This window comes from Corapipo altera, unplaced genomic scaffold (genome assembly GCF_003945725.1).
Source record: "Corapipo altera isolate COAL_440 unplaced genomic scaffold, ASM394572v1 60354, whole genome shotgun sequence".
In the NCBI taxonomy this organism is placed as follows: Eukaryota; Metazoa; Chordata; class Aves; order Passeriformes; family Pipridae; genus Corapipo; species Corapipo altera.
The window spans coordinates 148350-172006 of NW_020885075.1; the positions used below are offsets into that span (position 1 = coordinate 148350).

At 42.6% G+C, this 23657-nt stretch overlaps 1 protein-coding gene across 1 annotated transcript in view; it reads right to left on the reverse strand.

Annotated features, from left to right (window-relative positions):
* The window catches only part of LOC113960000 (small conductance calcium-activated potassium channel protein 2-like), a 187077-nt gene that overhangs the window by 16194 nt on the left and 147226 nt on the right, over window positions 1-23657 (reverse strand). The window contains exons 5-8 of the mRNA XM_027669316.1: window positions 12144-12254; window positions 10508-10635; window positions 2968-2976; window positions 1648-1717 (exon numbers count right to left, since the gene is read on the reverse strand). Of these exons, the coding sequence (XP_027525117.1) occupies window positions 1648-1717; window positions 2968-2976; window positions 10508-10635; window positions 12144-12254 (318 nt within the window). The remainder of the gene's footprint in view (window positions 1-1647; window positions 1718-2967; window positions 2977-10507; window positions 10636-12143; window positions 12255-23657) is intronic.

Below are 23657 nucleotides of genomic sequence, written 5' to 3' on the forward strand. Positions count from 1 at the left end.
CCCAGCTGGAAAACAGTTCTATACAAAAAGCCCTGGGGTTTCTAGTGGACCCCAAGTTGAACATGAGCCAGCAGTGTGCCCTCTTGGCAAAGGTAGCTAATCATATCCTGCATTAGACAGAGTAATGCCAGCAGGTTGAAGGAGGTGATCCTTCCCCTGTACTTAGCACTGGTGAGGCCACATCTGGAGTCCTGTGTCCAGTTCTGGCCTCAGACATGTACTATTCTCCCTTGACTGACTAGCTATGCTGTGCTTGATGCACCCCAGGATATGGTTGGCCCTTTTAGTTGCCAAGGCACATTGCTGACTCATATTCAACTATCCATCAACCAGGACCTCCAGGTCCCTTTCTGCAGTGCTGCTCTCCAGCATCTCATTCCTCAGTCTGTACGTACATCCAGGGTTGCCCCATCCCAAGTGCAGAATCCAGCACTTGTCTTTGTTATGCTTCATATGATTGGTGATTGCCCAGCTCTCTAATTTGCCTGCAGGGCCTCTCTGCCTTCAAGGTAGTCAACAGCTCCCCCCAATTTAGTATTGTTGGCAAACTTACTTAGTATACCTTTGAGTCCTGCGTCCAAGTCATTTATGAAGATGGTGCCCAGTGACAAGATGTAATGGACACAAAATGAAACACAGGAGGTTTCAGGTGAACATCAGGAAACACTTTTTCACTGTGACTGAGCACAGGAACAGGTTGTCCAGGGAGAGTGTCCCTCCTTGGAGATATTCAAAAGCCATCTATTCATGGTCCTGGACAACCAGCTCTAGGTGGTCCTGCTTGAGCAGAGAGGTGTGACAAGATGACCTCCAGAGGTCCCTTCCAACCTCAACCTTTCTGTGGTTCTGTGATCCTGCTCAGCCAGAGAGGAGAGCAGAATTAGGCCACTGGTGATCTCTGTGTCCAGCCATGTATACATGGGATGTATGTCTGCTCTGTGTGTGTGTGACTTCTGGGAATATATCTTCAGCTTTGCCAATGGTTGGACCTGGGGGCATGAAGCTGCAGCAGCCTCGCCTCTGACTGCTGAACCTAGGTCAATATTTTTCCACTAACAGTTTGCAATTGAATAGTCTCTTTTAGTTGATCACAAATAGCTTTTAAAAGAACAACAAATGCTTGTATCAGCAAAGTGGGCAGTTATTATTCATTATAAAAATTTGGAACAAATTTTTATAGACCTTAAGTTATTTGTCTAAAGTCACTGCTTCATAAGAGAACAGAACAACTCCTAAATTCAGTCTGAGTGACGGCCTGTGAACTATAGTCCCTCAGCATAGTATGATAAGAAACATCTTTATTGTACAGGACTACACAAACATTTCCTAGTCAAAGTTCAACCTAAGCATTTGCCATGATTACTGCAGTCTGTTTCAGCTGCTCTCAGGATCAGCCCCTCAGTTACGAAATCTTTTCCAAAGGTTCCAAATGTTCAAAAAATAAAAGGTACATTCAAACTTTGGTCAGAGCCATAAACAAGATGTTTCACTTAATAAATGTTAACCCAAAACACATATATGTTCGCATTTTCTAGAATTAACAAAGTTGTTAACAATATTTGCATGTATAGTTCATAACATTTTCACTTATAAAGACTTCATTTGGAAAGGATGAATGTTGATACAAAACAATAATTGCCTACTAACCTTTGCCAGGTCCACCAAAGTGTTGGCTTGATCATTCAGTTTCCTTTGTTCCATTTTTACACTTCTTAATCTAAAAAGTGGAATTTTAAGTCAGATTTTTGTGTGTGCACGTGTGCACCCGTGTGGTCATCTTGGGACTTTTTAAAAGCGTGCATAAGACTTACAAGAGCAGATAACTGCATGGACAATGCCTCAAGTGCTTTGTATAAAGTCAGAATTGGTCATGTGTCTGGTACAATGAGAAGCATGCCTCTTCAACACCGCAAAAGAAAAAGAGCAAGGAAATGTCATGTCCTTGAGACTACTGTTTGCCATGAGTAAAGTTGCATTCAAAAGGGGAGATAACAATTTATCCAGACTATATGAAAGTCAAAACACTCTTCAAAGCCTCAGTGTCATTATAAGTAGATATAGGAAGAAACATAGAACAAATGCTTTTTCGTCATTAATGTTGTCACTAATCAAGAATCTTCCCATGCCTACATGACTAGATACAGGTATTAGCCCTGTTCTGTCAGAAATGGACTGAATTAGCAGGTGTTTTAACTTGATGGAAATACAGTGATAAGTGAGTTTCTCATTACTTAAACAGCTTCCATCTGACCAGAAACCAAGTAACCAACATACTTGCCAACACATTTAATTTTCTTACCACTCTGAACATTTGTGAATTTAAATACGTTTACGTTTAAAACTTGCATGAGGCATATGTTTCCAATGCACTATTTAAACTGGACTACTCTATTGTATTTTATATTTTTATTTCATATTTTATATTTATATTTCATATTTGAAAAAAGAATCAAGGGTACATTTTCTCTTTAATGCTTAGCTAACTGCATTATTATTATTAATTAGTGATACCCATACTCTGAAAGATATGTAATTGACCTTTCCTAGGTGTTCCCTGAATCAAACTCCAAGTTTTTCAGATTAACTACTAAATGAGTGGGTTTTAGACGTGATTTTTAAAAATAAGCAATTTATATCTGAAGTATAACTGGGTTCTCATCTATCCTCTTAGCTATATATATATGGCACAGACTGGAAAACATATCTCTAGGTAGTGGTAAGTCTTTAGCTGCAGCAGCCAGATTAAAATAAAAATGGCAGATGTTTGTACTTAAATTCATTACTAGAAAATGTGAAACATTTTTTTATTTTTATGTACTTCACTTATCACGGCAAAAGATCATGATTCTGGATCGTGTTTCCATGACAGCAATCAGAACACTGAAGTTCACAAATAAAGACTCTATTTTTGCATGCAAACAGTGGTAAATTCTGCTAATTTAGGAAGGAACAGTTCATACAACTTACTTCCGAGCTCTGTTTTCATTTTGGTGAAATAAAAAGACAAAACAGAAGACAAACTGTAAAATATACTAAAACAACCAAATGAGCATGAGTGCACCTTCCCATTAACTGTCCCTTGCAGATTTTCTTCTTTTTACAATATATAAAATGTCTTACCACTCATTTCACCTTCACCTTATTAAGTGTGCACATGAAAGAAAAAGGATTGACACCAGCTGAAGATAGCAATCACAGGCAATATTTTTAGACCTCTGAGGGATGTGATTGTGAGTTTGAGACTGTTATCATTATCTACTCTGATTTCTTGAATAAAACTGGCCTTGAAACTTCACACCTTTTATTTCTGTCTCCAGCCCAATGATTGGGAAGGTGAGGGAGGGGAAACAACAAAAAACTTAAGAATCCATAAAGACAGAAAAGAGCCATTTGTTGCTAAGAGGTCCTTGTTTCCTTGAGAAAAGTTCAAAGGTGCAAGGGGAGAGAAACCAAATTGCACACAGTACTCTTCTGCAGCTGGAAGAAAGAAGACTGCTAGAACAATGTTTCTATCCATGGTCCATTCCTCAGCATGCTGACAAAATTATCCAATTTTCTTGCTTAAATACAAGTTTTGGAATAGGTAGCAAAGTGCTAAAGAACAGAGGGAAATATATTATTAACATAGATGTTCAAAGCTTGGCTGGCACATCTTGGAAAATATCACTGATGCCACCTGTAGTGGTTTGAACCTTGTTTTCCCCCAGAGGCTAAGAAAAGTGGTAACCCCCAAGGGGTGGAAACCCCTGGAAGTTTTGAAGTTCTGTCCAATGGGCGCTCCTGCAAAAATGTAAACGTATCACAAGCACCGGAAGAGAAGAGTTGTAGTTTTGGTAGTTAGAAGAAGTAGCCATGTTGTAGAGCCACGAGGAAGGGGCTCTGAGCCCCTCGGGGCCTCTGGGGCCTCCCAGCCCCGGGCTGGGGGAGCTGCAGAGACCTGGAACAGCATAAAGCTGGGCTAGGTGCCTGTAGTTATGCCGGGAGATGTTTTCTTCATTGTGGGCAGCAGCCGGAGAAAGCAACAGCCAGCACTGACCAGAGAAACGGTGGCAGAGAGCCAGAAGAGATAAGACGGAGCAACAGAGACATGCAGCACCAGAGAAAGAACTCCTGGAAGGAGAGCTGAGGAAAAGAGAGTCAGCAGTAGAGTTACAGAATTCTGGGGGTAAGAACTGATACCAGACCCCCCCAAACTCCTTTGATCCCTCTGAGAAAAAAGAGGGAGATGGACTCCTGTTTTGGAGAGCAGTTTTGGACATGCAGCACCAGAGAGAGAGAGAGGAGCTGAGAAGCTCAGAGCGTCCTGGGAAGCTGGACCGGGACGGAGAGGAATGTGGAGGAGGCTTCGCCCCCCCCACTGCCTTGAGACAGAGCACGGAGCTCTGCAAAAAGGAATTTGAATCCCCTGAGGAAGGGACTTTCACAAAGATTCCCCTGCATTTCGTGATATACCTGTGGTGATGCGAGTCTTGTCCCTGCTGGCAGTCCACAGGTGAGGCCTTCGCTTGGACCGAAGGAGAGCCGAGGGGCTTGGAGACCCCCTTGTATGTATTGAACAGAGATCCAGCTACAACAATCCAGCTACAACTGCTGCATGAGAAGAAGGAAACCTGCTGCCTTGGAAGATACTCCTGCTGTTCAGAGACTGGAAGGGATCTGTCCTTCTTTCCCTCCTGGACTTTTATTTGGAGGGGAGAAGAGATCTGGTCCATTGTAAATACTATATGTCATGGTAGAGATAGTTGTGATCGTGTGTATAATGTGTTATAGTATTTATTTGTACAGTCATTGTAATATATTCCCTTTCCCCCATTCTGAGTCTGGTTGTGTTTTGTCTGGAAAAACCCATCTCACATTGGGTTGAGATGTGGGAGGGGGAATGGAGCTAGGGAATTGGATTTTGGGGCTATCTCAAACCATGACACCACCTTCACACACACACACACACACACACCCCATGATTAATGAATTTTTAATGTAGGTGCAGAACACCACTTTACAACTAGTGAAGCTCTTCAGGGTTAAATGATATATAAAACTGCAGATCAAACCTCCTATGCTTTTTAATTTAGATTCCTCTTTTCATGCACAAATGTGTATACATGCACACACACATGGAGAAAATAAATAGCAAGGTTTAAATGTTATGGAGTAACCTTTGCACTCAGGGATTCAAGTCCAGCAAAGGACATACAGGACATGCCACCTTCTACCCCACAACCCCTGCCATTCCTCTCATTCTTCCAAATCCTTTAAGCTAAGCAGGATGACAGAACTCATAAAAACCCCTTTTATCTACCAAAAAATGCCTCAACTTTTGTGGACTCTATTGCCTCAAGTTTTTCTAAAAGAGCACAGTAACATTTAACCCTGAAACTTTGCTAAATATTATATAGTAATTAAGATTTGTACAATAGTTCATATCTTCTACCAGGAACATAGGTGGATCAGCTGGAGTCTACCCTCATCTCTCCTTACAGCCCTTGTCACACACAGATCCATACTTAGAAATTATCAAAACATCTGTTTAAAAGGAACCTTCATCAATCTACATCTCCCCAGCATGTAATGGAAAACCCATTTCACAGGTGATACAAAAAGCTGCCACAGGCTGGATAGGTATTGATAAGGGGTGACCAAAATATAAAATGATGACAAAAGATTGTAGCCTTAGTTGCTTACTAGAGCTAATTTTTAGATAGAATACTGTTAACTTAGAATAGGGCCTTGCTTGCTTATGGTAACTTACAGACAGGATATGATTAACTTTATAATAAGGGTTCTAGCAGAAACAGAGGTCTTGGAGTTTTGATAAGGAACTTTGAGGGAGACCTTGAAGTTTGATAAAGAGGGGTTCCAAGAGAAAGAGACAAGATGAAACCGGTTTTGAGGTGAGCAGCCAAAGGAAAAGAACCCAACTTAATTGACCTGGGAACCCCTCCTGACAGTCCAGTGTTCTCCCATACAAGAGAGCAGCAAGAAAAGAAAAAACAAGGGGTTCTCCAAGCTCCCCTTCGGGAGGCTATGGGCCCGGAGGGACCGGCATTGGCCAAGGTCCCTTTTAATTCTTTTGACTTGGATAGTTGGGAAAAAGCAGCATCAAGGTACCGCGAAGATCCACTAGGTGTCACCAAACGCTTTCAATTCCTTGTAAAGCAACATAGTCCAGACTGGGAAGATGTTCAATTGCTATTAGAATGACAGAAACCGAAAAACAATTGATTCTTCAAACAGCCCAGAGAATAGCAAGGGATCAAATAGGCAATGAAGAAGAGGAAAAAGACCACTTTCCCCTTCAAAATCTGGGATGGGACCCTGACCGGACAGCACACATGACTAAATTGAAAGCATATATGGAATGGGCAATCAAGGGAATGGAGCATGCTATACCCAAGTCAGTAAATTGGTCAAATCTTTTTGAAGTATGACAGAGACCTCAAGAATCCCCATCAGGATTTTTAGATAGACTAAGGAATGCAATGAGGCAACACACTCCTTTAGACCCCGGGTCAGAGATTGGGATCCAAGAGTTAGTTACTCTCTTTATCGGGCAGTCATCTTTGGATATTAGGAGAAAGTTACAGAAGCTCGAAGTCCCTGAGAATAGGAACCTGGAGAAGTTGCTGAGTGAAGCCTGGAAATTGTTTAGTAATAGGGAAGAAGAGAATAGGAAAAAAGGCAAGAGAGCCTTGGTGGCGGCACTTTGGGAAAATCCTAGCCCAGGGAGTAAACCCAGGCAACCCTTAGGGAGAAACCAGTGTGCTATTTGTAAAAGGCAGGGTCATTGGAAAAGGGAGTGCCCCAAAAGGCATCGAAGAGGGGGTGTCTCTTCCCTAATACAAGCACATATAGATCAGGATTGACGGGGACCTGGGGAATCTACCTTAGTGAATTCACTGGTTACATTAAGGCTAGGGGAACAAAAGCAAGAAGTAGAATTTTTAATGGATACAGGAGCTACATTTTCTGTATTAAACCAAGCATAGACCAGAAGATGGGGACTAAAGACATTCTGAAACTCCTGACTCTATTGCTATGTACAGTGACAGAGATAAGGACCTGGACTGAGAACACATATGTAAAAAATTTAGAAACTTTGGTGAAAACTGCAAATGTTACAGATTGCTGGATATGTACTGCCTTACCCAGAGGAGAAATGAAGCTACCAGTGTATGGGATAGCTGCCAGTAACTGGAACGAGGACAATGGCACTTGGCCTGCATTCTGAGCAAAGAAAGGAAACAACTCTAACAGATATTGTGAAAAGGACACTGAAACTAACCACCCATTGGGACCAAGGTTTGATCTGCAGATACTACAGGATGATAATTTTGCAATATTAGTAAGCAATAATAGCTGCCCCTGGGAAACTGGCTATTGGAACTCAGGTCTGCTTTTCTATGAACTCGTTCCATGGGGATGGAACAAAGACTGGATCAATAAAACAACTGTAGTCATAGGAGAATGGAATTTTACTAATATTAATGTCACAAACATTGATTTTTGTAACAAAACTCAACTTCAAGCATATGGTTATACAGGAATAGAGAACATTACAAAAAGACCTATTGGTTGGTACAAGGCAGGGAACTTCCTTGGCACAAACTTGACAGCCACAAAAGGCCCTTGTAAGCTACCCACAGGATATTGGTGGTTATGTGGAGATGGGTATAGTAGAAAACAACTTCCCCTAGGATGGAAAGGGATGTGCACTGTAGGCTATTTGACTAGCCAGGATAGGTTCTATAATCAATCCAAGATCCCCTCAGGAACTTTGAGAACTCTCTGGAGAAAAGTTAGGGGTGTAGAAAACCCACTAGTGAAAAGGGGAACAAGATTTCACAGCTTTGTGAGATGGTTAATACCATCCATTGGAGTGAGTGAATTACAGAAAGGTATAGTGAACATTTCAGCTACTATAGAAAATTCTACCTTAGAGCCTTGCAACAAGAAGTCAAGTCTCTAATCAGTGTAGTAACTCAGAATAAAAAGGCCTTAGATTTACTGACCTGGAAAGAAGGAGGGTTGTGTGCAGTGATTAACCAAAGCTGTTGTTCATATGTGGCACAAGACAGACGAATAGAAAGAGATCTGCAAGCAATTATGGGCAAAGCTAAACTTTTACACGAGGTAGCCCTAGATGATACACAGTGGGGATTTTCTGATTTGTGGAAAAAATTAACTTCCTGGTTACCTGACTTTGGTTGGCTAAAGCAACTATGTCGAGGACCAGGAATCGGAATGGGAACGATTCCGGAAATGGAAAATTATGTACAGCGATTGAATGGACTTCACACACTGTGTGTCTCCCCCGAATTTGTATCTTCTGGGCATGTCCCGGCTTGCTCACCTCCCTGCACCTCTGTCTTTTCTGCTGACTGGCTGGAGAAGCTGCGGCAGGAGACAGCCCCCATTCGCCCTTTCCTCCCCTGGTCCCTCCTGCGCTCTCCCCCCCCTTTTTGCCCACGGCTCAATCCTGGTTTGTCCCCCCGTCTGTCTGTCTCCTGCTCCACCCTATGTTCTGGCCCTTTCCCTCCGGATAAAAACCCCGTGTGCACGCTGGATTAAAGATTCTACCTGCACCCCACCTTTGTGTCTGGGATCCGTGCCGTGTCGCGGCCCCATTCCCCTCCCCCGCTCGGACCGCGGCACAACTATTTGTTGTGGTCCTTACTGTAATAACTTTAGGAATTTTGATCTGTGTTTTTCTTAAATATTTTGTATGGTGTTCGAAAAGTAGTAGTGACAGTTACTTAGAATGGAAAAAAACACCAATTAAGACAGAAGGTAGAATCAGGGAACTATTTTGCAAAAGTCCTCAGTCATAATGAAATTTTATAGAGAATAGTAAAAGAATTTACTTAAGATATAGAAAAGGGGGAATTGATAAGGGGTGACCAAAATATAAAATGATGACAAAAGATTGTAACCTTAGTTGCTTACTAGAGCTAATTTTTAGATAGAATATTGTTAACTTAGAATAGGGCCTTGCTTGCTTATGTTAACTTACAGGCAGGATATGGTTAACTTTATAATAAGGGTTCTAGCAGAAGGAGGTCTTGGAGTTTTGATAAGGAGCTTTGAGGGAGACCTTGAATTTTGATAAAGAGGGGCTCCGAGAGAAAGAGACAAGATGAAACTGGTTTTGAGGTGAGAAGCTGATGCCAGCTCAGCAGTTCTTTGCAAAGGTGAAAAGTTCAGAACTGAGGAAGACTCTTACTTCATCCAAAAGACCCCTCAATGAAGATCCCCAAGGGGCATTCCAAGATGGAGTTATAGGAGTGATGTGCGATAATGATTTCCCCTTCCAATTTTCAGGAATTTGCTGACACAGCTAATGCATATGTAACACAACTAATGCATATATAACATTGTATCGCATAAAGGAAGCTGAACCAGGGCAATAGGTGTGTATGATAGGCAAATTTATTCCCCATGCACCCGGCGCTGGAATAAAACATACCTGCTTCAATACTCTTTGTGAGTTTGGGGATTTGTTTCCACAAGTCTGTATCTCAAATAGAACAGACAAATAGCATGGGTCCTGGATGTTCCTTATGATGAGTTTGTGGATGCTGGGGACAAGTGTCTTTTTATTTCTCCCATGAATCATTGTACAATTTTAGCTGACTGTGGCTTAGAAAACTCCTACAAACACTCTCAACAATTTGGCATTACCCTGTGCTGCATATGACCAGAGTATTTTCTTTTCTAAATAGATACTACAGTAAAACCTTATCTTTGTCTTACTCTGAAAGAAAAAGGAAATGCAAACTCAAGAGCACAATTCTAGGAAGGGAGTGCATGTGTGAGGGAAGGAGAGTGTGTGCAGGAGAGGAAGAGTGCACAAAGAGGAGTGTGTGCAAGAGAAAGAAATGGAGAAAAAGAGAGCAAGGGTGTAGAGGAAAAAAAGGGGGGGGGGAAGAGAGAACAAGATACTGAAAGAGACTAAGAGACAGAACGTAAGACAATGTAAAGGGGGGGAGTGCTCACAGTTTTGTCAAAAAGAAATGGAGTTGGGGTGGGGGGTGGGGAGGGAAAGAGAGAAAGTAAAACAGAGAGAATGAAAGGGGGAAAGCAAGCAAGAGAAAAGGAAAGAGACAGAGAGAAAGCCAGGAAAGGGGAAAGAGAACAGCAGGGGCACAGGAGAGACTGAGATAAAGAGGGAGGGGGTAAGAAGAGGGAGAAAGAAAAAGGAGTGAAAAAGCAGAACAATACGGAATATAAGAGAATATGAGAGAGAGGAAGAAATCTATTGCGACAGAAAGAAACGTTAAGGGGGGAGGAGATGGAGAGACAGCCATGTAGGAAGAAAAAGAGAATATGAAAGGTAGTAAAAGGGGATGGAAGGGAGGGAGGGGGGGTTGAGAGAGGAATAGGAAGGGATACAGAAGGGGGATGAGAGAAAACAAGAGTCAGAATGAGAACAAGAGAGAATGAGGAAAAGAGAACGAGAGGGGAGGAGAAAGAGTGCTTGGACAGGAAAATAAGGTAAAATTGTACTTACTGATGAATAGCTTGCAAGAATTTTCGTTGATGTTTCCTTATTTTCGCATGGTCTACCTTTTTAACCAGCTTTGTACTTTTATAAATTAACCATGTTTCCCTGAGTACATTGGCTGCTGCATTTTTCACCTGTTTCATAAAAAAAAACAAAACACCAGGCTGACAAAAATAGCATTATGTTCTTTTCTATCTTTTCTGATATAAGGTCTTTCTAAAGCACTTAAGACTGTTTGACTATGGGAAATGGGTACATGAAGAAGCTGCAGCAGTGAGGCCAGAAAGCAATTATCAGTCCAAAGGAATTACTGAGCAATTTCCATGTTGTTTATAAAAGCGATATTGGGACAAACTTTCTTTGCATCTGGAAATTACTTCTCCCTTTTGAAAAGAGTTACCACCATTTGTTGTTTATGACAATTTAAATTACGGTGAAGGATTATTAATTTCTTAGCCGCATGGCAATTAACTAGATGCATTTTATAGGACCATAAAATTTCTCTTTCCTCTTGTATCATTATTACCTTTGTTTCTCTTAGCAATTTAACAGTCTTATAACTTTTCAGAACTGTTAGAACAGGGGTTTTTGCTTTTTTTATTTTTATATTTTCCTTTATTCTGTTTTCTTTCTTACCATTCTTAGAGGATATGAAAAAACAACTTGTCAATAAATGTAGGCAGTGTTCTATTTCATGAGTGCTTTGAATTTGTTTTAAATTAGACTTTCTATAAAATGTTAAACACAAGAATACCTACAGTTCCTTCCTAGGCCCTTCAGTATTCCCAAGAAAATTTGAAAGCAATAGACAAAGAATTTCAATGCCATATTAATTAATGACAGAATTACTAGGCTACTTGCAAAAACAAACAGTTCTTGTTATTAATCTGTATTTTCTCTCCCTCTGACTTTGTATCATGCCAGTCAATGCAGTGCCAGAACTAACCCAATGTATAAAGACATTTTAGGAATTCTATGCAGTAGCTCTTCCCAGCAGGAGTTCCCAAACTTGAAACCATAAAAGCATTGGAGAACTTTGGTCCTGACTTTAGTGGAAGCAGAATAAGATTTTAGAGACTTCCTCAAGACCTCTAGTCCTTGCATTTCCAGAAGATTTGGTTATCTTCAGGCTGTGAGGAAACATCTCTAGTATCTGTGTAATGGATTTGTGATCTGAGGTACATCTCAGATTTGGTTGCTTGTTTTGCTTGCTTTTCATTTCCTTTGAGTTTCATGAGTCTGGAACTACCAAAACACCACTTAGATACACTATTAAACTGATATTTAGATTTATATGAAAGATAACTGAATAGAATAAACCTTAAAATTCTATATATTCTTCTCATATACTGCATGGAAGCTTGTCAGTTTAATATATTAGTCTTTAGTTTCACAACTTTTAACTGTTGGTTATATCAATTATCTTTCAGCTGCAAGGACCCTCTACAGAAGAATATTCAAATCCTAAAAATCTTCTGAGAACCTGATGTTGCCCTCAGGGCATTCAATTCCTCCACACAGCACCTTGCAAAATCACACCCATGAAAAAGTGAGACAAAAGAATGGAGCATGAAACCATTTAAAACAAATGCAGAAATAAATTTAATGCACATTTCAGTTGTGAATATAAAGTGTGACTTACTCTTTTAGTTAGTTGGGTGTCCATCATGAAATTATGTACATGTTTTTCAGCTTTGGTAAGTTCTAACTTCCTTGCAACCACAGCTACCACCAGTGCAGTACACCCAGCACCCTGAAAACAACAAAAAAAACCCCCAAGATGTTACTACTGCATTTTGCAGAGTTTTTAATGGAAGTTTCTCCTTCGCTGTAGAAATATGGCAGGTGATCGATCCCTGATAAACATGCTACAGCTATTTCAATTCAGAACAATAGAAGTCAGCAATTGCAGGCTGGTAAACTGCCAAGGCATCAAAATAATTGGTGATCAGCACTATTTAAAAATCCTGGTTTTTTACCTTCAGGGGTTGAAAATTCAAACACATTCCATTTCTAGTGCATAAACAAAGGGCACGATCAGAACAATTTTAAAGTCACAATGGCGATCAAAAGAGACTTCAAAACCCTGGGATGGTTGGTGCACAGGTCATTTTTTTCCTCTATTCTTCCAGTGCAGGCAGTGACATTGAAAGAAACAGATGGACCCAGTCTATTAATACATGGTTCCGTGGTTGGTGTCATTGCCAAAATTTGGATTTCTTTGACAATAGAATGCCCTATATGGCACCAGGCTTGCTGACATCAGATGGGATTCACCTCTATCAAAGGGGAAAGAGGGTCTTTGGTCAGGAGTTAGTGGGGTTTATTGATAGGGCTTTAAACTGCATATGACAGGGAGGGGGAATATCAGGATTGCTGGTGATAAGGTATGGGATGACATGCAATCCTGATATTGAGCCCCTCGAGATTTGAACCCCTCAAGATTTGAACCAAACTTTGCAATTTTTTTTAGTTGTTAATCAGTAGCCATAGCTAGACAGTTATGATTAAGCAATTGCACTGTAGGCTTGACTAATCCTTTGTTTTCAGGAAAAGGGAACAGAATCCCAAGATGAACGGGTTGTCTGGATAAGAGCCACCAGGAGTGAAGTCAGCAGAACTGAGCAGTAACTGAGGGAAAGGTAATTCCTGCAGGGGAGATTGAGACCACCAAGTCATTGACCACCTACTCAAAATGGACCCCTGACTCAAATGGAGGGAAGAACTGCGCATGTGGACTAATTAGCATGAGAAGTGAGAGATATAACTGGCAAATAAGGGTTTGAGTACTAATTAATGCAAAAGCTATGTAATCTGTAACCAATGAATGCTGATGCCTTTTTTAAAATTTATAAATACTGTGAAGTTTTGATGATTGGGGAGTCAGCCTTTTGGGAGTTACCACCTGGCTCCCTACTTTGCACAAACTAGAATAAAGAAATAGAAATCCCTTGCCTTGGTGTGGGAATTGGCGTTGCACACTGGGGAATGAACTCGTGCTTGGGACAACAATACCACTCATAGCCAGCAAGAGATGCCCAGAACCTGGAGAGGGATCTCAGGTCAGCAGGAAAGCACCTGAAGGACAGCACCAAGGAATTCCAGCCACTCCAGACAGAAAGGCAGCTTGATTGGGGGCCCAACTTAAATGCCTCTATACAAACACACACAGTATGGGGAATAAACAGGAGGAACTAGAGACATGCACACATCTGCACAACTATGATCTTACTGACATCATGGAAACATGGTGGGATGACTGCTATGACTGGAGTGTTGGAATGAAGGGATACAGGCTCCTTAGGAAGGACAGGCAGGGGAGATGAGGAGGCAGTGTTACCCTCTATGTTAATGACCAGTTGGAGTGCATGGAGCTCTGCCTGGGGATGGATGAAGAGCCAACTGAGAGCTTATGGGTCTGGATTAAAGGGAGGGCAGGGACAGGTGACATTATAGTGGGGGGTCTGCTACAGGCCATCTGACCAGGAAGACTGAGCGAATGAGGTCCTCTACAGACAAATAGGAGCAGTCTCAAGTTCACAAGCCCTGGTCCTCATGGGGGACTTCAACTACCCTGACATCTGTTGGGGGGACAACACAGCAGGGCACAGGCAATCCAGGAGGTTCCTGGAATGTGGGCAGCAAGGATGATGCACAATAAGCTCACTACCCTGGGCTTCAGGAGAGCAGACTTTGGCCTCTTCAGGAGTCTGCTTGGTAGACTATCATGAGGTAAAGCCCTGGAGGGAAGAGGGACCCAAGAGACCTGGATGATATTCAAGGATTGTTTCCTCCAGGCTCAGGGGCAATGCATCTCTACAAAGAAGAAATTAGGGAAGAACACCAGGAGGCCTGCATGGATGAACAAGGAGCTCCTGGACAAGCTCAAACACAAACAGGTAGACTACAGAGGGTGGAAGCAGGCACAGGTAGCCTAGGAGGAATACAGAGAGATTGTCCGAACAGCCAGGGATCTGGTTAGGAAAGCTAAAGCAGTGTCAGAAGTAAATCTGGCCAAGAACATCAAGGGTGACAAAAAATATGCTTTAGGTACATCAGTTATTAAAAAAAAGGCTAGGGAAGGGTATGGGAGACCTGGTTATCCAGGACATGGAGAAGGCTGAGGTACTCAATGACTTTTGCCTGTCTTCACCAAGCAAGTGTTCCAGCCACACCGCCCGAGTTGCAGAAGGTGAAAGCAGGGATTGGGAGAATGAAGAAATGCCCATTGTAGGAGAAGACCACGTCTGAGACCATTTAAGGAACCTGAAGGTGCACAAGTCCATGGGACCTGAAGAGATACATCCAGGGGTCCTGAGGGAACTGGCCAAGGAAGTGGCTAAGCCACTATACAATATATTTGAGAAGTCATGGCAGTCTGGTGATGTTCCCACTGATTGGAAAAGAGAAATAAGGAAGGTCTAGGCAACCACAGGCCAACCAGTCTCACCTCAGTGCCTGTCAAGATCGTGGAACAGTTCCTCCTGGAAACTATGCTGAGGCACATGGGAAATAAGGAGGTGATTGGTGACAGACAACATGGCTTCGCTAAAGGAAAATCATACCTGACAAATTTGGTGGCCTTCTACAGTGGGGTTACAGCTGTGGTGAATGAGGGAAGAAAGACCAACATCATCTACTTGGACTTGTGCAAAGCAATTAAGACTGTCTTGCATGACATCCTTGTCTCTAAACTGGAGACACAGGGATTTGATGGATGGACCACTCAGTGGATGAGGAATTGACTGGATGGTTGCACTCAAAGAGTTGCGGTCAACAGCTCAATGTCCAAGTGGGGAGCAATGATGAGTGGTGTTCCTCAGGGGTCGGTATTGGGACTGGCGCTGTTTAACATCTCTGTTGGTTACATGGACAGTGGGATCGAGTGGACCGCCAGCAAATTTGCCAACGACACCAGACTGTGTGGTGCAGTTGATGCAGGAGGGAAGGGATGGCATCCAGAGGGACCTTAACAGGCTTGAGTGGTGGACCTATGCAAACCTCATGAAGTTCAAACAAGGCCAAGTGCATGGTCCTGCACCTGGGTCAGGGCAATCCCAAGCTGGGTGGAGAATGGATCGAGTGCAGCCCTGGGGAGAACGACTTGGGGTGTTGGTGGACAAAAAGCTCAACATGTCTCGGCAATGTGCGCTTGCAGCCCAGAAAGCCAACTGCATCCTGGGCTACATCAAAAGCAGTATGGTCAGCAGGTCGAGGGAGGTGATTCTGCCCCTCTAGTGAGACCCCATCTGGAGTACTGCATCCAGCTTTGGGGCTACCAACACAAGAAAGATGTAGACCTGTTGGAACAAGTCTAGAGGAGGCCACTGAGATGATCAAAGGGCTGGAGCACCTCTCCTATGATGACAGGCTGAGAGAATCAGGGCTATTCTGGTTGGAGAAGAGAAGGTTTCAGGGAGACCTTATAGAAGCCTTCCGGTACCTAAAGTGGGCCTACAGGAAGGTTGGAGAGGGCCTTTTTTTGCAAGGGCATGCAGTGATAGGACAAGGGGGAATGGCTTTAATCTGAAAGACAGTACTTTTAGACTGGATATTAGGAAGAAATTCTTTACTGTGAGGGTGGTGAGGCACTGGAACAGGTTGCTTAGAAGTTGTGAATTCCCCATCCCTGGAAGTGTTCAAGGCCAGGCTGGATGGGGCTCTGAGCAACCTGGTCTAGTGGAAGGTGTCCCTGCCCGTGGCAGAGGGGTTGGAGCTAGATGATCTTTAAAGTTCCTTCCAACCCTAACCATTCTATGATTGTATGATTCTATTATTAATATTAGTAAATAAATGCAGAATACCCTGTTTTTAAAAATTGTCTAGAATGTGCAGGAATTGCTATAGAAGATATAAGATTATATTAGCATTTATCACACACAAAATTTTTCTTAGTATGTTCTTTAAGACCTAAAGATAAAGTTATCATTAATTTAGTATTTCATCACTTTGGTATATGTACAGTACACCAGTGGATGGTTGTAGTACAGGTATTGGTTCTTATCTCTGAAGCACAGGCTGCCAATCTCCTGAAAGTAGGATGGGTAGGAGGTATTCTCTAGATAATGAGTGTAGTCCATATATTGAATGCATTCCATGAGCTAATATAGTACATGGGGTAAATCAATTAATGCACAATTATAGATAGAATGTTGGAGGGAGGGGGGATAAATGTACCTTATGGGTTCATGTGGTTGAAACAGTGACAGTTTTTCAGCCCATAGACTTGAAGAAAAGCCAAGCAGGAGCTACTATGACTTATGTTGTGCTTTTTTTAGCATTGTGTTTTGTTTTAGAGGGGTTGGAAGTAGTGTCTAATCTATCTCTGTAATATGCAGTGGTTGGTTTGGTAGTAGTGTCTGTTATGGGGTGTAGAGGGTTGAGGGGGACCCTGTGCAAAACATGGGTGAGGAGATGAACTGTTTTGGAAATTTCTCTTTGCTCAAGAGACCTTTCATGGCTAAAAAATATAAGTTTGGAAGAATGTATGAGAATTCTTTCTTTCTCTTGGACTGTTTTTTGTCAGGACGAATAAAGCAGGCAAACCCTTATCAAGGAAGGTGTTTGCAAGCTACATAAAAGCATTCTTTCTCACAGATGGGGGAAGGGAAGAGAAGAGAAAGGGAACAAACTGCAAAAAACAGCCCAGAGGGCTATATGCGCATGCCTTAGCCCTTTGATAGGTATGGACAAGGAGCCCTGCTCAGCATGTGTTGTTTCTTTCCACCCAGCTGAGAGTTTTTGCAGTTGTATAGTGTTTCTGAAATAAACATCCTTTAATACTTAAAAGCCCATGGCTTAGCTCTCTGGTTATCTTTGTGCATATTTGGAGCATACAGGGGGTGTGGATGGTGACTGAGTTTTTTGTCTTTGATGTTGATGGTTTATTTAGGTGGGATGTTAACAGTTTTTGTTTATTCTGTGTCTGTGGCAGTTGAGCCTGTTCCTGTGGCTTGAGGGGATTGATGTTCAGATTGACATGGTGTAGAGTTTATCCTGGTGCTTCTTGTAGGGATGGTTGTTGGGTGTTTTGTTGAGTTTTGAAAGTTTGAGTGATTACTGTAGATAGTGAACATTTTTTTGTTCAGTTGGATTTTAGTGGTGTTGCCATGTTTTATTTTTATTGGGTGGGAATATTTTTGATGGTCGGGTGGGGGTTGTTACTGACTTTGTTGTGTTAGAACTTGTATGTGTGTTGTCTCGTGGGGCAAAAAGGGCAGTTATTTTCTGAGGTCTACAATGATCTTTTCCTATAGCATCTCTGTTTCTCATTAGAAATAGCACATATACACAGCACCATTTCGTCAAAGCTTAGATGGAGAAAGTTGCAAGTTTCTGGTTTGTGCTGTTTATGCACGTATGTATACATGTGTATATGTACAGATCATATCATATCATGGTTAGGTTTCGCGAACGAAGATTTGGGAGGGGCTCTACCCACGTTTGTTGCAAGCGCGTTGGTGGCTAAAAAGGCCAATACGAGATAGGCACGTCCGGTTGCAAAAGCCACAGCAGAAAGGCTCCTTAGATGGTGTATTCTGCAAGGCATGATTCTTTCTGCGTTGTCTTTTCTCCTCAAGGGGGATCCTGCGTGCTTTCTCAAAAGCATCCGCAGCATTATAGATGGTGTGTCTCCAGACCTCCCGATTGGAGGCGAGTAGACCAGTTATGATGATCAATATGGCCAAGGCTGAGATGTTGTTTCAGGGAGTCCTTGTATCTTTTCTTTGGGGCTCCTCTCTTGCGGCAGCCGGTGGTAAGTTCACGATAAAGCAAGATCTTAGGGAGGCGGTGGTCCTTCATCCTGGAGACGTGCCCTGCCCAATGCAACTGTGTTCTCAGTAACATGGCCTCGACAGTTGTGACTGCTGCTTGTTCTAGAACAGATGTATTGATCACATAATCTGACCAGTGGATGTTTAGGATTGTGCGGAGACAGTGTTGATGAAAGTGTTCTAGGAGACGCAGGTGGTGGCGGTAGATGACCCATGATTCAGATCTGTATAAGAGAGTAGACAGCACTATGGCTCTGTAAACACTGATCTTGGTACTTTTCTTCAGGTGTTTATTTCGCCAAACTCTTTTATGAAGCTTTCCAAAAGCACTATATGCCTTTGCTAACCTGTTGTCTATCTCTCCGTCAATCTTATCATCTGAGGAGATGAGGCTACCTAGGTAATTAAACTGCTGAACTGATTTGACCTCTGATTCGCCAATGGTGATATGGGGATGAAGGAAGACTTCCTGAGGTGCTGGTTGATGAAGAACTTCTGTCTTCTTTAAGTTGACTTCTAGCCCAAAGAGCTCAGCTGCGTCTGCAAAGCAGGATGTTAAATGCTGCAGAGCTGCTTCTGTGTGGGCAACAAGGGCAGGGTCATCAGCATAAAGCAGCTCCCTGACAAGATGGTTTAAGGTCTTAGTGTGGGCCTTCAGTCGCCTTAGGTTGAATAGGTTTCAATCAGTATGGTATCGAATGTAGATACCGTCCTGATCATCGAGGTCTGCTGTGGCCCTTTGGAGCATCATGTTGAAAAAGATTGTGAATAGGGTTGGTGCAAGAACGCAACCCTGTTTCACACCATTAGTTATTAGAAAGGGCTCAGAAAGTGCATTGCCATATCTGACTTGGCCGTGCTGATCCTCATGGAGTGAGATGATCATTTTAAGGAACTTAGGGGGACAACCTAAACATTCCAAAATCTGCCATAGACCTTTTCTGCTCACAGTATCGAAAGCCTTGGTGAGGTCAACAAAGGTTACATAGAGACCTTTGTTCTGTTCACTACACTTCTCTTGCAGTTGTCTGAGAACAAATACCATGTCTGTGGTGCTCCTGTTGGCTCTGAAACCACACTGACTTTCAGGTAGAATTCTTTCTTCTTATACAAAGTGATGATGACTGCATTACGAAGGTCCGATGGTAGTTTACCTAGTTCCCAACAGCGCACCACAAACTCATGAAATTTAGCATGGAGTGCAAGGTCCCCATGTTTCCAGACTTCGGGTGGAATTCCATCAACCCCAGCTGCCTTGTCGATTTTCACCTGTTGTGTGGTCTTGAGGATTTCTCCTAAAGTGGGGGCAGTATCCAATTTGTATTTCACCAGTTGTTGTGTGATGGACTGAATTGCTGAGTCTTGGACTACACGGTTGGTACTGAAGAGAGTCTGAAAGTGTTCAGACCATCGATTCAGAATGGAGGTTTTATCTGTTAGAAGTGTTTGACCATCAACGCTGAGTAGAGGGCTTTGGACTTGGTATGTAGGTCCATATGCTGTTTTCAGGGCCTCATAGAATCCTTTGTGATCACCCGTATCTGCACATAATTGAGTTTTTTCAGCTAGATCAATCCACCACTTGTTCTGGATGTCACAGAGTTTCTGCTGGAGCTTGCTGCATGCAAGACAAAAGGCCATTTTTCTTGTGTGACAAGATGGCAGTGCAAGGTGTGCTTGGTGAGCGGTTCTCTTCTTCCTCAACAAATCCTGGATTTCTTGATTGTTTTCATCAAACCAGTCCTTGTTCTTCTTGAGGGAGAACCCTAAGGATTCTTCAGAGGATTGCCAGATGCTCATCCAGATGCTCATCTCCACCTTCACCCGGTTGGTTAACTGCAGGCCAACGGGCATCTTCTTCCAATGCAGTCGCACAAAGATCAAAAGACAAAGGCATGCACCTGCCTCCAAAGGTGTACCTAAATTAACTCTAGCATGTTGGAACATCAGAACCATGCTCGATTCTGTGGATAGTGGATGCCCTGAGCGATGTTCTGCCCTAATTGCCCATGAACTGGCTCGTCTCAACATCGACATTGCTGCTCTCAGTGAAGTTCATCTTCACGAGGAAGGCAGCCTCAGAGAACATGGTGTTGGTTACACATTCTTTTGGTCAGGTAAGCCCAGAACCGAAAAACATCTCTCAGGAGTCGGCTTCATGATCAAAAACTCTATTGTTCCTAGACTCAAAAATCTGCCGACAGGTCACTCTGACCGCATTCTCTCCCTACGCCTTCCATTAAACAACAAGCAACACGTTGTCCTCTTTAGTATATATGCCCCAACTCTCCAAGCTGACCCTGCTGAAAAAGATAAATTTTACACTGACCTGCACCACCTTACCTAAAAGGTGCCTGCAGATGATAAGATCATTATCCTTGGTGATTTCAACGCCAGAGTAGGTAAGAATTTTGAAGCCTGGAAAGGAATATTAGGCAAACATGGCGTTGGAAACTGCAATGATAGTGGTCGACTTCTGCTAGAATTCTGTGTGGAGCAACAGCTCAGCATCACTAATACTATCTTTCAGCAGAAAGATAGTCTGAAGACAACCTGGATGCACCACAGATCTAAGCATTGGCACCTCATTGATTATGTCTTGGTGCGACGGAGAGATGTCTGCGATGTCCACCATACCCGCATGATGCCCAGCGCAGAATGCCGAACAGATCATCGGCTTGTGCGCTGTAAACTCAACTTCAATCTCAAATTCAAACCTAAAAGGTGCAGTATTCCAAGGAGAAGACTCCAAGTTAACAATCTCCAATCAGCCACAGTAAGAGACAGATTCCAGGTAAACCTTCAAACTAGGCTCGAAAACCATTCCACAGATTCTGCAGATTCCTCTCCTGAAACAATCTGGCACCATGCACAGATATGCATGTTCATAACAGACCATAGCAAGCTGGTGCCAGTTCTGTTGAAATGACTGAAACAGGAGCCAGGTCTAAAAGAGTTAACTGAGATATCTTGGCCTGCTAAGAAACCTCAATACCGGTTTTGCTAGAAGAACATTTTAGGAGCACTGATTAATATCATGTTCTGTTCTGCTCACTGGACCAAAGGCCTTATTATAGAAAGAATAGGAATAGTACACACACAGAAATAAATTAGGTAAACTAGACGTTTGAATAAGATCTAGAAGGCCCAGAGTCAGGATTTTGCAAGCTTGAAGAATTCAGGTCACCTAATTGAAGAGGTCAAATTGAGGAAGACGTCCATGGCAACCACCAGAGGGATGAAGGTTTGAGCAGAAGACCCCCAAAGTAGAAGACTGCACATGCCTGGAAAGACTCTGCCCAGAGACTCGCCTACGTATTAATATGTATAATAAATGATGTAACCATGTGTCTAAAGTGTATAAAATGGTTTAGTTTTGCACTTGCAAGTCGAGTAAGTTTGTCCAGCGCAAGCTGGCTTGCTCCCAACGTTGAATAAACAAATACCTTGCTGCTTAAAGATAAAAAAGTCTCTGAGCGGTTTCTCGGACAGATTTTTCAGATTCATGACAGCACTTTTATTAGCATCACAATTTTTTTTAAGGTAAAGGATATGTAATAAACACAAGCCATAATTTGTGTCAGTAAAGGAAACAAATGGAAAACAAATGAGTTAATGTAACCTCAGGAAAGAAGAAAACAAACGGATTGTAAAACTTAATTGCACCCCCATAAAGACATAAAACAGACCATCACCTTCCCGGCTCTCCTAGACATGAATTGTAGCCAAACTAGGTCAGGTCAATAGAATGCTGGTGCCTTTTGTAGAGAAATATATGAATTTATAACTTGTTGTAGAGATAACAAATTAGTCTTAGCTGTAAAAAGAAACATATGTTGAATACCTGGAATAGTGATGTAAAATGCATATGTATGTGATGTAATGAATATGTATGGGATGTCTGAAATAAGTACCGGACACATATACTGTAGCGGGGTGGCAGGTCTAGGAGCAAGACTCCCCTGTCACCCAGCGCTGTTTGCTTCTACTATATAATAAATTCCAATTTGGAAACTTATTACACCTCGAGACTCTATTTCTCACAGGATATGAGGTTAAAATTAATCAGGTAACCAGAAATAGTATATGTTGCACACAGCTCCAGGTATCATTTAGTTTGACATTACTAAGTTCTGCTTCTTTAGTGCTTTTTTTAACCAAGTGTTATAGTTTCATACTTTTTTGGTGAATTTTCCACACCAACAAGCTCTGCTAGGATAAGATAAACATCAGGCTTCATTGTTTTCTAGCTCGGAGTCAAATTGCCCCCCATTGAAAAGCTAATGACTTTTCTCTGCAAGAAGTGGGACTCTTGTTTCCTCTGCCTCTGCTCGAGGCAATGGGGGAAGGAAGATTTCCCTGTGTAACCTTGTCTAAAGCAGCAGCCAAAAGGCAGGCTCTATGGGGGGGGGAGGGGCTGGCAGTTTTGGCTGGGAGGTGCTTGACTCCCCTAGCTTTTTACCTTTTACTTTTCGAGGGTGGCCACGTGGTGAGGGCTGGAGCTGTTCGGTCTGGTTTTTGGATCGCTCGCCTAGCTCAGGAGGGTGTGGATTGTCTGCCTACACCTTTTTTTGCCCCCTTCTCCCTTCCCGTGCAGGCGGCGACTTGCATCAATCAACAGGCGGGTCCCAGATGGAACCCGCCTTCAACAACGTGAGTCCACAGGAGCCCTTGAGGGGAGGAACCGCCATCTCCCCTCCTCCCTTTCCCTGCCCGCGGCGGCCCACGCCCTCCGGGAGGTGCATCATACCGACCCAGCTGCCTTCCCCGCACGCTGGTCCCCACAGACGCCATGGCCGCCAGTGCCCAACAACATCCCCTGTAGTGAATAACTGCAGCCTTTGCTTCTCTCTAGAGACAACAGCACCCCCTGCTGGTTAAAAGGGAGTCACTACAGCGTTCACACATTTTCCTGGAACCTAACAGCGTCACCTGGTGGCCGTGAGTGAGTCACTGCAGCCCCTGCCTCCCGAGGCACGCCAGCGCCCCCTGCTGGGTGTGGTTATAACTGCACCGAAAGGCAAAAAATTGTTTTCGGTGAAAGTTTTGGTTACGGTATTGTTGCTTGTTCTGTTTTGTTATATATATATATTTATATTTAGTAAAAACTTGTTATTTCCTTTTCCACACCTTTTTGTCTAAAGCCTCTAATTTCGAACTTATAATAACTTAGAAGGGGAAGTTTGATTTTTTTGTTGTTTTTTTCCTATCCTGCCCTCCTTAGCAAACATTTTTGTCTTGTTAAACTAAGACATCAAACTTCATAGGTTCTTTAAAAAAACAAAAATAAAATAACATTAAATATACTGAGGCTATATTTAACTTTCAGGTTCATCCAAATTTAGCTGTTAGTGTGTAAAGTAGTCTTGGTTCATGTTAAA